General features: G+C 36.1%; 1 protein-coding gene across 3 annotated transcripts in view; it reads left to right on the top strand.

Moving 5' to 3' along the window:
• MBD5 (methyl-CpG binding domain protein 5) overlaps positions 1-18,092 on the top strand; it is a 132,931-nt gene extending 114,839 nt beyond the window's left edge. For 2 of the 3 annotated variants that reach the window (XM_051985836.1, XM_051985837.1), the window contains exons 11-12: positions 11,556-11,631; positions 15,344-18,092. In XM_051985836.1, coding sequence (XP_051841796.1) covers positions 11,556-11,631; positions 15,344-15,415 — 148 coding nt within the window. In that variant the 3' untranslated portion in view covers positions 15,416-18,092. The other variant, XM_051985835.1, reaches the window with a different exon arrangement.
• The last annotated feature ends 905 nt before the right edge of the window (positions 18,093-18,997 follow it).

The following is an 18,997-nucleotide window of genomic DNA, read 5'->3' on the forward strand; positions in this document are numbered from 1 at the left end:
TTATTAAGTTTGGGGCCCCTCGTGATGACGTGTCCAGAAGTACATTTCAGAAAAATCACTTTCTCAGATAAATGGAGGCTGAGTTAGAACAGGAAGATTAGAAGATTATTATAATAGTCCATTGAAAGAGGGGTGGGGATCTGAACTGGGATGGCAGCTGTATGAGGGAGGGATAGGAGCCAAGGAAACTTGAGGAAAGCAGCCAGAGAGGCAGGAGGAGAACCAAAGGAAGCATTGCCATGAAAAGCTAAAGAATAGAAGGTACCCAGGAGAAACTGATGGGTAGTATCAGGTGCCAGAGAGGTCAAGAAGGGAAAGGATTAAGAAAGGGCCAATAGATGTGGTGTTTTAGATGTAACAGGGACTTTCCTAGCCACGAGGACCTGAAAGTTAGATGGGTTACATTTTACCTCTTCCCCAGGAGTCTCCAGTACCAAAATGGGAATAGGATTATCAAGGCTTTCTGCCATTATTTCCATCACCCATCAGTGCTGTTCCCCTAATTATAGAAGGGCCCCTAAACTCCATTTCTAATTAACCATTCAATAGATTAGTTTTTACAAAGGTTTATTTGCTGAAAAGGAATAACAGGAACTAGTATACAAATGTACCCCCACCATCTGAGTAGGAAAAGGGAATTAGAATTAGATTCATAGCTTAGTTTCAGAGTCATCTCAAATTCCAAATCCAAAACCCCTCCTGGACTTGATTTCTGGGCATCCTGGCTTCTCAGAGCTTCCCTGCTGGGCTAGCTGCAACATCCAACTTGGAATTCTGACTGCAAGGTCACCAGTAGTTAGATTCCAGGTTCAGTGGGGATTCTTCTTCCTTAAACCTAGAGCTGAAAAGTTCAGACAGTATAAAGATAGTGGGGAAAGGTAACACTTTTATCAGGTCAGCTCATAGTGCCCGATCTTTGAGTGAACAAAGACCTTATTTAGCATTTCTAGATGCCATGGAAAAAAGAATTGAGTGTCCCGGCCTGGCAATTTTTAAAGATGCAACCTGTTCTGAGTTCCTTCCATGTAGTAGGAGAATAAAGAGTATCTTCCCCCGAGAAGTCTATTTCTGATATTTCTCAGGGTGGCTGTCTCCATTTTTAGGTGATCTGGGTATGTTCGAAATAAAGCTAGTTGCAAAAAGATCATTGGTGACTTCAGAGAGGATAGTTTTAATTGAGTGAGGCTGGTAACTAAATCACAAAGAATTAAAAAGAGAAGTGAGAGAAAAGGAAGTAGAGATACCGAGGACAGAGAGCTTTTTCAATGAATTTGACCATGAAAAGAAACAGAGATGTAGACTAGCTAGTGGGGATGATAGCATACAGTGAGAAGTTTTTAAGGAATAGAGAGACATGAGGGTCTTCAATAGTTTTTGCCCAAGGGGAATGTTTTTGAACTTATGAGCTTGGGACACTATGGCATACTCCTTATCATAGACAGATTATCTCTTTATAAAACAAACAGCTATCAAATCAGTTGGTAACTACAATGCAATCCTGCGCCATTATATCAAATATTTTAGAAGAGTTCAAGTAGATTGTTTTTATGAACCATATATATGTTGCAAAATAGATTCTATAAAGATATGAAAAAAGTAGTAATGTGATTAGTTGCCTGCTACACTCTGACTAAAGTGAAATTTTCTATGCAGAGTTGATGAAAATGACAAATTCTGATAAATTTATATAATACTTGGATGAAAAAGAAAATTGTAAAATATCTGTAACAGTTTTGCAAAGAGATTAATTATAGAATATTCATTGAGCAAATATTTTCACGTAAAAATTCCTTGTGATTGTCTTCAATATTTCACTGCAGAATAGGTTGTCAAGTATGATAACTTAAAATCTAAAAAAAAGTTGATAATACAGGAATGAAATGAATACTTGCAGGTAATCCTGAATTTTTAATAAAATATATACATGTACTACACATATACATACATATATTTTGTATACACACATTATACATGTATATACATATATTTACATATGTATTATTGCACTATGTATGTATAAATATGTACATCAATAAGCACACACATTTATACATACTCTTACTGATTATGTAAATTGCAATATCTAGAAAAGAGAAATTTCCTCAGGAAATTGTAAATATTTAATAAATAACAGGGTGGGTAAAAAAAGATTCCATAGAATAGTAAAATGTGAAACAAATGACAATTTGTCATTTTATTTTATATACTAATTCTACTTTTTAAAATTAAAAATTGAAATAAAAGTAACATTTTATTTTTTAGTTTTCTTCTACTTTAAGATCTGTTATAAGTAGTCATCTTTAAGTTTGCAAAATAAGTCTGCCATCCAGATTTCTCATTAAGAATATGAATACTTAATGAGTTAAATAGCTAATTTCCCAGTTAGTTAATTCTTGACTCTAAGATTCAGTATATTTATATTTAGGAAATATGTTAGAATCATAGAGTTATGGATTTTATAGATGAAAAAGGCTTTTTAGATCATTTAGTCTAAAACTTCAATTTTATAGATGAGGAAACTGAATCTCTGAGAAGTAATTTGCCCAAAATCTAACAGCTAAGAAGCCAGATCTTCTGAGGCCTTTTACTAGGACGTTCAAGAAAGAAGCATCATGCTACCATGGTAAAGAGACCAGTAGATTTGAAATTAAAGGAATTTGGTCCATTGATAGGCACTATTACATTTTAGCTTTGTGACCCCAAATAAGTCACTTTACCTCTCCAGGCCTCAGTTTTCTCATCTGTAAAATGAGAGCATTAGATATGAGTGAACTCTGTCATCACATGACTGGAATTCATTTTTTTATCCCACTGTGTGTACTGCTTCTGTTTATAGCCTAAATTCACTACTGGCAAAAAACAAGTACAAACAATAAAATAGGCCATGGTTTCATTGCAAAATCAGCAACTGATAGTTCAGAATATAAAATTTTCTTAGATGTGCCTACTTTCACTGATAAATCCAGTCAAAGCCCAGGGTTTCTCCTAATCAAATTCCACTTCTGTTTGTTTAGTTCTGCATGAAGTAGTCATTGAGATTCTAAAGTCATTTAGGATAAAGCTGTATGTAATTTCTCTCCCCACTCCTTGCTTCTAATACAATTCACAAATCTATACCTGATTTCTTTATTAGCAGAGATAAGAATGTGCAATAGCATATGCAATGAGAATGAAAAATGGCAATTATCTCTATTAATAATTAGAAACATGATTATATGAAATGCCTAGTGGTTAATCAAGTAGGTTTTAGAGTGTCCATTAGTAAAAAATGTTTATTATTAAATGTCAGCAGGGAACAGAAAATAGCTGAAGACACTCTCCAGGGAAACTCTGAGTTTCAAGGCTGAATTTTTACTAATCTTTTATTTCATATGCCCTTAATTTCTATTCTAAATTCTCTAATGACTATACTTTTCTATTACCTGACTTGTAAAAATAGTCTCTGCCACTTTGATAAGAAAGCCTTCCTTTATTTCTCAGTCACTTGATTTTCCAGAGTACGAGTTATTTTTGTAAACCCACATATTCTTCTCCCTTTGTTAGCTTTTTAATTTTTTAAGGAATAAAATATTGTTTTTAAGTTTACAATTAATTGTTGCCATTCTATTTCCATCCAAGTATTACAACCAGTGGTATTGTTAGAATCCTTAATGGAAATGTTCTTGAATTCCAGCATATTCTAAATTTAGTATTTCATGATTTCTTTTTTGTTCTTGTTATTTCTAAACATAACATATAGTAAATTTCCTCCTTATATAGATATTGGCTTTGATTGGCTGGCAAAACAATCTGTGTTACAGATAAGTAAAATCATATATAATATGACATATATATATACATAAAGTAATAAAGAAATTTCAAGAAGAGTGTGGTGACAATGCCTAAACTGACTCCGGAAGGACAGTTAGGTTTTTATAATTCATGGTTAGAAGAGAGCATTTCAGCCATGGGAGTCATCTCCTCTGTTTCAGAGGCATGGAATAACCCTGTGTGGAGGGAACAACTAGCAACAAATTAAAGAAGTTTAATTAACAGTTGTGAATTAAAGGGAGTAACATGAACTGTAACTGGACAGACAAATGGTGGCCAAATTGTGGAGGACTTTAAATGGCAGATTGAGGAGTTGGTACTTTATCCTAAAAGCACTAAAGAGTCTTGAAGTTGATTTTTTTTCAAATAGGAGGTAACATAGTGATGTTTTATAAATATTAAGCAAGACCAGTAATGAGGACCTGAACTGCAAGTCACTGTGATGTGGAGAGGAGGAGATTTATGTGAGCAGCAATATGAAGGTGGAATCAATCAGACTTGGCAATTGGTTGGATTTGGAAGGAAGAATAAAGGCTGAGGTTGTGAATCTGTTTGAGTATAAAGACCATGATGCTTTCAGTATTACTGGAAAGTTTGAAGAAGCTAGAAGACATTGAGAAAGTTGCCCAGTAGACTCAAATGCAGGGTAGAAAGATGAGACCTAGATGCAGAGATTAGGGGACTGCCTAAATAAATACCAGCAGAACCCGCGGTAGGTAATGTGCTCACCAGAAGCGAGGGGAAAGAAAAGCAGAGGGCCTAAGCAAGAACTTTGAGGAGTGCCCACATAATAACCCAAGGAAGAGAAAAGAGGACTGGGTGAAGAAGGAGTCACCAAGGGAGGGACAGAACCAAGAGAGAGTAAAAAAGACAAGTCCAAGGAGACAGGATGATTAGTTTTCTTCTGCCACATCTCGCTGCCACCTCACCGAGACTGTAGTCCACTACAACCCCCGGCCTTTTTAAGGGCTACTACTATCTTACTGCTTGTTGTAGCCTTACAAGATATTTGTGACCCCTTTACTCTTCTTCATTTTATTTGCTAGCCCTCTCAGATTTATGTCATCTGTTATTGTCTGGGCCTTTTATCCAAAGTCATTGATAAAACCGTCCCTAAGATGCACAGACCTGGTAGTATTGTACCATCTTTGATATCATTTCTGCCAAGGAAATTGTCTCTTTCTAATGTTAAGCCATTTGAAAGTTAAACCAAGGATCCTAATGGTGAGAACTGGTTTTTCCTCTGCTTCTGAGGAAACTGGGGCTGAACTGCAGAGGCATTTGGCAGCACACCTCCACAAGGTTTGATCGCCTAGATGATGGCTGCAAGGGGAAGGCTGCGGACCAAGGTGGTGGTCCAAGAGGCTCAGGGGTGGGCCTGTGGGCCTGTATGTACTCAGCTAGGCCAGTCCTCAGGAATTAGATTGAGCATTCAGCATCTTTCCAGCATGATGAAGACCATATGAAAGCTCGTTCATCACTCCTAGAAACCCAGAAAAGGCTGGAGGAGGATTGTCAAACCATAAAAATCATAGCTGACTAGTTAACTTTAAAAGTTTATGGTGTACTTTACATGCAGTGTCTCAGAATGGCATTTTATAGTACCATAAGTCATTGTCTTCATTTTACAAATGAGGAAGTTCGAGAGTGGAACTCCTCACCCACAGCTACATCCCATGGAAGCATCAGAAATGAGATTCACACCCAGCTCTCTTGTTAGGACTTTTATGATGTTCAGGGCCAATAATAGAAAAACATTGGCAGAGAAACCAAACACATACATCTGTTCCTACTTCAAATAAAAGATTTTGATTTATGATCCAGTGTGTTATAGTATAACAAATACACCTTAACTTTTGTATGAGATCCAGATCTAGGTAGCAATCATTTCCTGTTCTCTTTGTATCTGACAGAACAGTCTCCTTTGATCTTTGATAGAATCATATAATTGCATTTGAAAGGGAATTTATAAGCATCCTAGGCCAATTATTTGGGGGCAAAGAGTCTATCATTTTAAGTTAATTCCTATACATTGTTCATTCTTAGATGCATGTATCATACACATATTTGACCATCAATAGCTTTGAATAATAGTAACGGTCCATGAGATTACCAAATTCCCTTTTTAATTCAATATCTGTGGCATTTTGTGACTTTTCACATGGAAAAAAGTTAATACCAAAAATTAAATGAAACAATTCCTTATAATTTGTTAACCTGGCATATCAAAAAATAAATAAATAAATATATATATATATATATATATATATATGTGTGTGTGTGTGTGTGTGTGTGTGTGTGTGTATGTGTGTATATACATATATATGTATATATATATATACGTATAAGTATATATGTATATGTATAAAGGTATTTTTTATAAGGTCAGACATCTCCCCCCAATAAGAAAAACATGGCCTTTTGAAAAATATATTGAAGACTAAGGAGAATGAAGTTTGGTGTATAAGAAACAAGTTGGGGAGATGGGAGAAAGGGAGAGAAGTCAGCTTTTCCCTCCTCTGTGGGACATTCTTTCATATATCTAGCTGTCTCCTTACTTCAGCTATTTTACGATTCTTTGCATTTCTTTTTTTCCTCCATTTCCTACCTTATATCTTGTATCATATATATATCTTTGCCTCTTCCCTCCCCTTCCCTTCCCATTGAAGGCAGAAACTTTGATTTTTGTCTGTACATTTGTGCCTTTCACAAAGCAGGCATTGCGTCAATCATTTCATTGAATTGTTAAATGGACACTAATGCCTGCCTTTGTAATGGAAAGTGCACAGAAATTTAATTCTCTATTCTTAACTTTGCTAATTACTTCCTGTGTGAGCTTAGGTAAGTTATATAACCTCTTTAGACCTCATCTGGAAGAGGGAGATGGGGGGATAGAGAGTTGGACCAGATGATCACTGATGTACATTCTAGCTCTAAATCTCTGATCTTAATTATGAAGGTATTTGACAGTCACTCATAATACAAGGTAACATCAGAGTGAGTTAAATAGGATAGCTACGAAGAGCCCCAAATTTTTGAATGCTCATCTCCAAAGTAACAATTATTGATCATTGTCAACCTGGGGAGGCCTCTAGTGGTGGACTTCAGAACACTGCTTTCTTCCATATTCTGCTCAATACTTTTATGAATGACAGAAATATAGATATATCTAGCATATTTATCAAATCTTCAGTTGGTACAGAGATGGGATAATAGACCATGTATTGAAAGAAAGAAACAGAATCCTAAAAGGTTTAAAGTGAAATTTAATAATGATAAATATAAAATCTTATACCAAGTTAAGTATAAGATTACAAGACATGACTTAGATCATATGAAAAGAACTTACAAGTTTTGATTGACAATAAACTCAGTGAAACCAGTGTTCTGTATTTTAAACTTCTTGAATGCAGACTTGATATCATATTTATTTTTGCCTTCCCTCAGTGCTTAATGCTGTGTAGTATGTGTGTATTATGCTTAATGTTTGTTGAATAAATGAATAATTTGGTTAATAAAGGAGCCCTGTAAGTTAATATGATCCTAGAGTTTATTTATTTAGGATGTTGTTCAGTTATAGATGTCACCTTTTAAAAAAGGCATTAGCAAATAGGAATGGGTCTAAAGAACTATGATTAGATATTTGAAGTGACTAGAAAACTCATTTTATGAAAAAGTATTGGGGAAACTAGATATTTTGGGCCTAGAGAAAGCTAGAACAGGAAAAACAAGGTAGTCACTATGGATTTGTTAAAATGCTTACCTATGGAAGATGGATTCAGGTCATTCTGTATAGCTTCAAAGGGTAGAATTGGGTCTATAGTTTGAAGTTATAGAGAAGAATGTTTCAATTAAATAGAAGGAAGAATTGTCCATTTAAAATATCTAGCAATAGAGTAAGCTATTTATGAAGTAGAAGTCTCCCCATCACTAAATCTAATCACCAGTTTTTAGGGAGTTAGTTGAGTTTTAAGATCCCTTCTAGACACATTAAGTTGGTTGTGCTCCTTGATTGATTAGCTAATTGTATTGATGGAATTGCCCTCAGGAAAGAAAGCAAAGTCAGTAGAATAAGAAGGGAACTAGTTCTTCACAAATAAAGCAATTAAACTTTTTGGGTAGAGTTGAAGTGGGTGGTTATAGAAAAAATTGGACTACACAGAACCACCCTTACTTTACAGTCAAGAATTTTCACAATAGTTGATGCAAAAAATTTGAGGAAACCCTCTTATCCTCAGTCTACCTATGCAGCATGGTGGTATAGCCAAACTGGATTTGAAATCAGCAGATCTAGTTTCTCATTGGAGCCCTGTGGCTTACTTCCTGTATGATCTTGAACAAATCAGGTGGTTCTTCCATAAAAGGAAAGTCCATGACATTCTGCTTTTTTGACTCTGTTGTCTCTTGGTTATTTCACACTACCCTGGATATCCTTCTATCTGCTCCTTCTCAATCTCCTTTGCTGGATGTTCATCTTGCTATGGCATATCTTCACAAAGTCTGTCCTAGTCCATCTTATCTTTTCCCTCTTTATTATTTCACTTGGTGTTCCTGTCAGCTCCCACAGATTCAATTATCATCTGTATGCTTCTGATGCTAGCTCTAATCTCTGTTGACTACCAGTCTTGCATCTCCAACTATTAGATATATCAAACTAGATTTCTCATAGATACCTTAAACTCAACATGTCCAAATCTGAATTCATACTTTCTCCCCAAACTTTCCCTTCCTCCTGACTTCCTTATTACCGTCCAGGTTAATACTGTCCTCCCTTTCTCACAGATCCACAATTTAGGTGTCATCCTCAATTCTTTCTCTCTTATCCCCTTTATATTCAAAATGTTTCTAAAAGTCAATTGATTTTACTTTCTTAACATCTCTTGTATACAGCTCTTTTCTTCTGATATGGTTATCAGCTACATTTCCTGCAGGCCCTTTTCACTTCACAACTGGATTATAGCAGTAACCTGCTTGTTAAGTCTCCTGACCTCAAACCTTACCTCAGTACAATCTATCTTCCACTCACCTGTCTTATGGCAATCTTGCTAGAGTAGCGGTCTGACCATGGACATAGAGACATAGAGACTCAATAAACTCCAGTAGTCTTAAATGCAGCCTTCTGTTTGGTCTTCAAAGCCTTCATAACTTATTCTTCTCTGTCTTTCCAGTCTTCTGATACTTAGTTATCCCACTTACTCTGTGATCCACTGATACTGGCTTCCTTGCATTCCTCACGCTAAGCACTCCATCTGCTGACTATTTTCACTGACTGCCCCCCATTCCTAAAATTCTCCCCCCCTTCTTCTCTACTTCACAGCTTCTTTCAAATTCCAGCGAAACCTCATCTACAAGAATCCCAGCACCCCCACATCCAATGCTATTGTCTACCTTCTGTTGATTATCTAAATATATCTTGTTTGCACATGGTTGTTTACATATTGTTTTCCCCATTGGACTTTAAATTCCTTGAGAGTGGGAGACCAAACTGCCCATCTTTGCAGAGTTGCCAACATACAGAAGGTAATTAATAAGTGTTTACTGCTTTACAATTTTAAATTGTACTCTACTCCTAAAGGTCTGATATTTCCATGAACTGGCTAGTAATTCCCAAAATGTCAAACTACAAAGGTTGGTTTTCTACAGACATCAGAGCTGGTTGTCTTCAGAACTCAACTGCCAGACTTAATTCTCTCATACTCCCTTAAGCATTTCTCTGCTCAGCTGCCAGAGGTCCTATTCCTTGAAGCTGCTTCCTACTTTGAATATTGCCCTTTGTGTCTGTGTCTATTTGAGAGTCTCCTTCTTAACTCCTTACCTTGAATTTGGCCACTGAAGGTGAGGAAAAATAGTCCTTCCCCCTACTTATAATGGACAGGAAGAGATCACATTCTACAAAATTGTACCCTGCTTTGGATATCTCAAACTGAAACTGAAACTGTCAGTTTTGACAAGCTTAACTTTTTTAAAGGCCCACCAGGGCCATCCCCAATTGTTATTCAACCTAACTAACCTTCCGATTGAGTCAAAGAATTCAATGCTTCATAAAGGGCTGTCAGGATGTAGACTTACAGGTTTAGCATATTGATATCTGTTTACTTCGGTTAAATGCACCTTTCTTTTTGTAATTATGCCAACTGTCTGGTGGCCGGAATCCACATTCTACACACATACTATATAAGAATATATAAAAAAACCAAACAAACATGAAAATAGAGTCAAGGTAAACTGTAGTGGGGAAGACAGCAGCCACACAGGAGGAGGACCAGGAAAAACTCTTGAGCTGAGTTTTGAATGAAACCCAGGATTCTAAAAGATGGATGTGAGCGGAAAAAGCTCTCAAGGCATGGAAGCTGCCAGGGCAAGGGCGTGGAGGGAGTGCATAGAGTAGTGTAGGAAAAGCTGGCCAGTATGGAAGACAACAAAGTGAATGGAGGGGAATGACATGTAAAAAGTTTGTGTCCAGAAGAGCTTAGGTACAGCTCTATTAGACGCTAGAAATAATAGGGAAACCACTACATTGCTTACAATGAAAAGAGATGGGAGACCCGCTAGGAGACTATTACCATAATCCAGGTGAGGGGACAGGAGGCTTGAACTAGGGTGGGGACAGCCTGATGAATTAGAATGATGTTGTGGAAATAGAGATGACCAGAGCTGATCATGATGGATTTGTGGGTGAGGGAGAGTGAGAAGTTGGGGATGATGTCTGCTTTGTTACTCTGGGACATCTGGCTTAGAATTGAAGCTTCCTTTGCTATATATGTTTTCTGCCACCTTAGAATGCGAGCTTCTCAAGAGCAGGGATTGTCTGTTTTGCTTTTTGTATCTCCAGTGCTTAGAGCAGAGCCTTGTACAGGAAGAATGATTTTTCTTTAATCATTTGTGATACTAAAGTTGGAAAACTGAGTGATTAGAATGGTGCCAGTGTCCTTGATGGTACAAAAGGGGAGTGGGTTGAGGCAGGGGAGTGGGGGGAGAAGGAATGAATTCTGTTTGGGAACATGCTTTTGAGATGCCTATAGAACATGTAGGTCAAAAATAAAAAGGAAAAAAGGAAAAAACATAAGCAAATTTAACTGGAATTCTAATTTTGATCTTTAAAAGAATTAAGTCACCCAAGGAAAACGTAGGGACGGTATTAAATGAATGCCCAAGTGGGGACTGACTACTGCTAAGATGAATTGTCATAGTGAAGCTGTTTGTGTGAATGGCGATTTCATTCTTAGTTTCTGAGTCAGGACAATGTATGCAATGTTGCAGTTAGAGAGAGAGAGAGAGAGAGCTCCCTAGTGGCCAGAACCTGCAATTCAGCTCATCTGCCCTTTTATTTAATTGAATGAAATAATCATTCAGCTGAGCAGAATGGACCAAGTCAGCCTCTACAGAAAGTCAAAGGGCTGGCTCTGTGGGCAAGCTGAGCGGGGCCTGCTCTGCAAGAAGAACTTAGCTCAATATTTCTTCTCAAAAGGCATCATAAATTGAGGGAGAAAAATTTTAATGGGGGAAACTGCATAGGATCATTCTGTCTTGTGAAGATGCTTGTATTTTACATAGTATAATACTGAGTATTTCCTGGTCAAAGACTACAATGAAACCTTATCTCCCCACTCTTAATACCCACTTTTTCTCCCTAGTGAGATTTTGTGATCTTGATGTCATAAAGCCTGAAAATGAACACTGCTAAAATCAGAGAGAATATATCAAATATGTCAAATATATATGGTATTTTTTCCCCTTAATTTTAGAAGTGGAAAACTAAACAACCATTTAGAAGCTGCTATTCATGAGGCCATGAGTGAACTGGACAAAATATCTGGGAATGTAAGTGACTTTTTTTACATTCTATTGTATTTCTTTGAAAAAAAAGAATGTTGTTTTCAGTAACACCTCTATAATGATGCTATCTGATGTTCAGCTATATAATTTCCTAAATAAATTAGAAATTGAAAAAATAACTATTAGGAAACATTAAACATAATTTGAAAAGATGTATGTGTTAAACTGTACATTTGTTCCCAGAAAGTATTTTTCTGTGATAATTCTGTATTTCCTTTTAAAGTACATTGAACTTTAACAAAAAATTGAACAATTTTTATTAACATTGAAATACAGCTAGTAATATCTTGCTTTAATTTGCCCCCAATGACAAATATGACATTTGTTATTGTTTTCATAAAATATAATTAAATATTAATTTTATAAACATTCATAGAATAATATCTAATTGAAAAAGCAGTCATAGTTTAGATTCCCTAAGTATCACACAGGTGTAAGTAGCAGACTCAGGATTTCTAAATAGATGGTTAAGAATCATTAGGTCTTTTAAGTTCCTTTCTACTGTGATATTTAAGGGAAAAAACTACTTTGACATAAAATAAATTTAATAAAATTTAATCTTCAGTAGTAATGAACTTTTAATATTATTTTTATATATATTCAAAGCATATATATACAGAAAGTAGTATTAGACCAAAAAAAATGCAGGATTTACATGAGTTCAAGTCATGGCTCTTCTTATTATTTGTGTGATCCTAAATAAGTCACTTTATCTCTGTGGATCTCAACTTCCTTATTTATAATATTAGATTGATTAGTTGTGTTAGTTGATCTCAATGATCTAAATCCATAATTTTTGGTATATTATACCAAATTTGACAAATGCTTTTTCATTCATCCATATAATCCTAAGTATGAGAGAACTCAAATTCATTTTTATATGGTCCACACCTTCTCTAAATGTATAAATTATATAAATTAATAGAAGTCTTAAATATGAATTTGAAAAGCCTTTAAATATCTTGATTATCTAGGATTGTTAAACATTGAAAGGTAACTTTTTTTCCTGTTAACTGACTGAGAAGTTTGTTCATAGCTATTTTATGTTCTAACCTGCTTAAATCCTGATATCCTAAGGGTTATTAAAATTTTTTATAATAACTATATCAGCATATGCGATAGATAATTTTGTTCCTATTTTAAAAATAAGATTTTCAGTTAGCATTGTTCCCTTAAGGGAAGATAGAAGAGAACAATAATTTATTAAGTGCTATATATACTTTGTGGCAGATATTGTGTGAAGCACCTCACAAATATTATTTGATCCTTAACAATAATCCTGGGATTATTATTATCCCCATTTTACAGTTGAGGAAACTGAACCAAACAGAAGTTAAATGGCTTGTCCAGAGCCACACAGTGAGTCAGTGTTTGGGGACATATTTGAATCCAGCTCTTTTGGACTCCAGGCCAAGCACTATACTGTGCCACTAAGCTGCCCACCGGAAAAACGAGTGGCTTAAAAATGAGGAGAAAGTAAGAAACATGGCTAACCCAGAATTTCCTAGGATCACAGACTCAAAGCCAGAAGAGATCTCAGGGGCCATCAGGTCCAGTCCCTTCATTTTATAGACTAGGAATCTGAGGTTCAAAGAGACTAATTGACTAGTCACATAGCTGGTAAACGACAGAAGTGGTATTTGAACTCTGACTCCAAGTCCATGACTCTTTCCTCTTTGCTGTGAGGCCCTAACTGTAATAGAATGCAAATGATTTAGCCAGAATACAATTAGGGCAAAATGCTTTCATTCTTTTCCTTGGACAAAAGGTTATTGGTCAACAGTACAAATACCTTTGTCTTCATGACATTTTCAAGTCAGGTCAATGAGCATTTATTAATCATTTATATGCAAAGCACTGAACTAGATGCTAGAGATACAGACACAAGTTAAACCTGGGCAGTTTTCACTGTCACTCAAGTCCATAATTGTAGAGTTGGATTCAGGGATATAGTTAGGGCCTGTGCACTAGAATGGTTTCAGCAGAACAGTAAGTCAGCAGGTAGCAAACTCCAAAGAGAATGCCATTCCCTTCATAGTTACTTTTTCTCCTCTAAAGTTATTGCATCCAGATTTCTAAAATTACCAACTATATTATAGCCAGCAAAATATTAAGTAAGGCCTCCTTCAAATCCATCCAATGACAGAAAGTTAAATGACTTGATAAAGCTTGTCCATTTCATTGTTGAACATCATTCATAGTTAACTAGTTTTTGTTGTTCAGGTATTCAGTCACAACCAATCCTGTATGACCCCATTTTTATGAGATTTTCCAGCCAAAGATTCTGGAGGGGATTGCCATTTCCTTCTCCCAGTTCTTCCTTAGGCTGATCCAATGTCTGCCCACTTGTAATTTCTCATTTCTTTAGTATTAGTTGTGTCCTTGGAAAAGAGCTTGAGAGAGCAAAATGGAACAATGAAAAGAGCACTGGGTTGGAAATCTGGCCTTCCCATTTCTAACAAACATCATGACTTTGGCCAAATCACTTTACCCTCTGAGCCTCATTTTTCTTAATCTATAAAGTGAAAGAGTTAGACTAAATGATCTCCTAAGCCTCTCCCTGGTCTAAAATCCTATGAACTTAAGTCTCCTACCCCTTCCATGTTCCATAACCCTTCGAATATTTGGCGATAGTGATTATGTGGCTGCCTAAGTCTTGTCCCCAAGTGAAACTTCCCTAATTCCTTCAAAAAGGCCCAATGTTCTATGTCTTATGACACGTGAATTTTTTTAAACCGTATTACAGCACGGAGGTTGACAGCCTCTGGCCTCTGGGCCTACTATTCACCCACACTGCCCCTTCCCTGGGACTTTAGTGCAGGAGACTCCAACCCCCAGCTTTGGGCCCCCTTCACGTGTGTCCATGAGGTACCACTTCGGCAGCAGTTCATGCCCTGCCCATACTCAGTCTGGCAGGAAGTGTAACAACATTTTTCATGGTCTTAGTATTCAAAGATGAGTCGGCCATTGACTGTTCCTCCTGCCTCCACAGTCCCAGATCCACCGACAGATGGTGGCGGCATTCTGCTTTACATCCTCATCGTTCTAATTAGTGAACAACCTTTTCCTGAGTTGCTGTGTGTTTATTCCTTAATAATCCTTGGCCTTTCTCAGCAGTTACAGTATGTAAGATGAAGCAATAAAAAATAAAGCATTTTCACGTACTAAATTTATACGTTCTCCATACTGAAACAGAATCATTAGTCTGTTGATCTCTAGAGGTGAAAATGCGTGCCTACAACTGAAGGCATTCTTATGTCCTAAATTCATTCAGAGAGTAGCAGCATATTGTGTTTACGCTATTAATCCTCTGTTCAACCCTTCATTTTCTGCTGTTCTGGGATTCATTCTGGGGTTCCATTGGCTTTGTGAGCACAACTATTACTTTAGGGAAGTCACAGGCTCACAGGAAGTAAAAACTGGTCATCCAACCCTGTCCTTCCAGTTTACAGAGGAGAAAATGAGATGCAAACAGGTTAATTGACTTGCCCAGGGTCACACAAAACTGGGACCTTTGACCATAGGCCAGCTGAGTTGTCATCAGATGTTGAGAAAGGGAACTTATCCCTGATAGAACTGAGTGTGCTGATGAGTGACTGAGAACCTCATCCTGGGCCCATTACTATCAAATAGGCCTTTTTCCAAAATCATATGGTATTTATGAACTCTTAAGTTTTTCTTATTTCCTCATTTTCAGGTTCACCAAATCCCACAGGGAGATAGACAAGTGAAGCCTCCAAAACCCAAGAGGAGGAAGATTTCCAGATAACATTGAATGTCTCTGTTAATGGTCCAGTATTTATCAAAAGGAACATGCACATATATCTGTCAATAGGTATTGGTATAGCTGTGACTATATCATTATCTAGGGCAAGGCAGATAGCTGTCACCACTATCGGGTGCTAAATGAAACAGTGGTACCATTTTTCTCTGATCAGGAAGGATTACTGAGTGCTGGATAAGCTAATCAAAATCCTTGGAAGATGACAATAACAAGGCATCAAGTGATTACTGAAAACCTTTTTTCTATAATACTAAAATTGTGATTATAAGAAATAGTCCAAATGTTTCTGAGAAATTTTCATTGTGTATATAGATAATACAGAATTTCATGGTGATATCTGAATTGTAAATATTGTACAATATTGTCATGTACAAGCGTACCTGATGCACACTTTATCTTTTATTGTACAAAAAAAATAGTGTACAAAATTCTTTGGTTTCTATTGAGTACACATACCAGAGACTACCAGTGTAAAGTGATAAATAAAAATACAGCCTAAATGCTTTTATATGATAATGTAAAAGATGCTGTTTTTGTATTTAACAGCAGAGAAAAAGGCATGATTATGTAATACCTTAATTATGACATACACTTCACACCACTGAGTGTTCATTTATATTGTCTGTTTAGAATGAACCTTGCCTGGAAGTACTGTACTCCGTTTCGGGTCTCTGTAGGAGAGTGCAACCTTGCAGATTCCTAAGGGGATGTGGGCTCACAGGTCTAAATTAAGAATTCAAAAACTGCAACCATTTGTTGCATATTTTTTTTACCTAAGTTTTAAAGTAGAATAGGTTTTATAAAAAAAAAAAATCTTAGATGGACTATTTTATTCAGCCATTTCTGTAGTTAAAATTTCATAGCCACCTATTGAACTACATCACTTATATGATACACCACCATTGACTCTCAAAACTACATTTATTAGCATACATTTTCTGACCTGATAAAACATCTTGTTTACATACATGGAGGCAAGGGCTCCATTTTGAAATCATTATCCACTAAAGACAAAATACATTTTGATTTTTATAGTAACAAAAACATACATATGTCATCAAAATGATTTTCATATCCATCCTACAGTATTACTAAACCAGTCATTAAGGTGGCTTACAAAATTATTAGCAATGGTAATTTTTTATCAGTATTATGTAACATATCAGATTTATTTTATTTAAAGAATTATTTATACCATTAACAGATTCTTATATATATTAATGTGGCTGAAATGTGCAGGTTAAATCTATTAACCAAATTATTTATATTATATTAAGTAAAAAATGTGAAACACAAATGTAGAGAGGAAATAATACACTACAAATATACAAACCTAAAACTGTGAGCCATTGTAAAGTACAAGAAAATTAATAAGAAATGTAGCACAACATAATTTTCCGTCTTCTTCACATTTTTTGTGGTGGAACCCCATCTCCCAGGCAGCAGAGCATAAGTTTCACTCCTCCAGCCTGGACCAGGTTCAAGGCCTATTGAATCAGGGTCCTAAGGTTCTACTCTTCCTTAATTCTTGGAACCATCATGTTTTCTCCACCAAAACACTTGATCCCCATTAAGAGCCATGATTATATGATGCTCTTGTTTTAGCTAGAAGAGCAAATGAGTACATAGCATGTTCAGATGTTAACACCCATGCTGCTGTGAGCATGGAGACAATTGATCACTGAGCATCCATAAGAATCCTCCCTGCTCATCTTCCCACAGCTATCTCAGAGCCCACGCTCTTTATTTCTGTAATACGAGGGAGTTCCACTGATCCAAGAAATAAGAGACCCACGGTCATTTCTGAACCTGGACTCCTCGGGCCACAGCACACAGCACTACCACTGGGTTGACTTTTGGTGTCTCACATAGCTAGCTCTTCATTTTTTTTTCCTCAAGTCCCCTCTTCCCCCCTTCCCTCTCCCTTTTCCCACTTCCTCAAACCTGATGGAATGCAATTAGCTACACTAAGCTACAGTGGCCTGGAGGCAGGAATCCTTCCTTCTGTTGGGTAGGTTCATTTTGTCTTTTATGTAATGGCAGGGAGCCTTGCCATGATCCTTCATGCAAACTCATGTGAAGTGATTCTTTGTGTAGTTTAGTTGACACTTTTTGTTACAAGTTGATGTGTTTGTTATGTTTAAAGTTAATGTTGTCCATTTTCCGTACCAGCCTGCTTTTCTGCTGTTTTGTCTTTCACGAATGTTTTTATTCACAGATTCACATGTGTGTGTGGATGTGTGTAGATGTGTGGGAGTGTGAGTGCCTGTGTGAATGTTTATATTTAGGGTTTTTTTGGTTTTTAAAGTCTTGGTTTTTTGTCCTAAAACTGAGTTTGTATTGACCGATCCTTTTTTTTTTTTTTTTAACATTTTAAACTAATTAGGTTTGTGCTTTCTCACCAATGTATACTTTACATTAGTAGACTATGTAAAGTATTTTTGTGCACTTGAATTCATTGGTTAATAATGGCATTGATGTGGGTGCTAGGAATAGTTTGTTTCAGTCCATACAGGTTTTTTTTTTCCTCTCAGAGTTTTTATGGTTTTATGTAAGCAGTTAATGTAAATATTGTGAGCATTACAGGTCATGCAGTGCTGTAACATTTTTTAAAATGTTGCACCTACTTTACAATTAAAAAAACTGGTCACTCATACTTGAATTTTGCCCATAGAGCCATTTCTTTCTCTCTGCACTGAAGCATACTATTCATTTTTGATGGAGGCAAGCTCTCCTTAGTTAGAATATTTTTTTGCCTAATAGTAGCTCCTTTTTTTTTTTTAAACTAAAGATGAACTGATATAAAACAAAAACTTTTTTGTCCCTTTGAAGAAAGTAGCATATCCTCCTGGAAAAAGGAATGTGACTATTAGGGGTTATATCCCCAAAAAGCTCGAGTTTAAGAGCTAAATTAATTACTAACAAAAATGCTAATTAATTGTTAGATTTTTCTGAAAAAGGAAGAATCAAACAGCTTTTTGCCTTCCAACTCTGGATTTTCTAGTTACTGATGTTAAAGGCAGTTTAGGATTTTCATATGTTTGAATGGATTTTTTCTTGTTCCCTACTTTTCAGTTCCATTTTAAATGAAGATAGTAGATTAAAACAAGCACCTGCAATGTGAAAAGTGCACACACATTTCCTCATGAAGTCATGGACCTCTTTTTACCCTGTTTGCTTCAAAAATCCAATTTTGTATTATTTATGAACTGAATTTTTTCTTATGTTGTCACCAACACATCATTAACATTCAAACATGTTAATATACATTAGAGCTAGAGACTGCCGATAATGGTTTTCCTTCTCATCCTTCCCCTCCAAAATACAATTCCTTCTGAGTGTTAATATGGACAATGAAACCTTCCCAAAACCATCACCCTTTCTGATCCCTATTCTTATTCTTTGTGGATCATTCTATCAGATTCCCCATTCACATTTATGATTTTTCCAAACTTTCGGTGCTTTCTGAAAAGTCACAAATAATTGTAGAATGATACTAAAGATTCTGAAAGGGTTTTGTTTTTGCTTTTTCAAAGAAAGAAAAGGTAATAGAACACACTGACAATC

Source organism: Antechinus flavipes, chromosome 3 (genome assembly GCF_016432865.1).
Source record: "Antechinus flavipes isolate AdamAnt ecotype Samford, QLD, Australia chromosome 3, AdamAnt_v2, whole genome shotgun sequence".
NCBI lineage: Eukaryota > Metazoa > Chordata > Mammalia > Dasyuromorphia > Dasyuridae > Antechinus > Antechinus flavipes.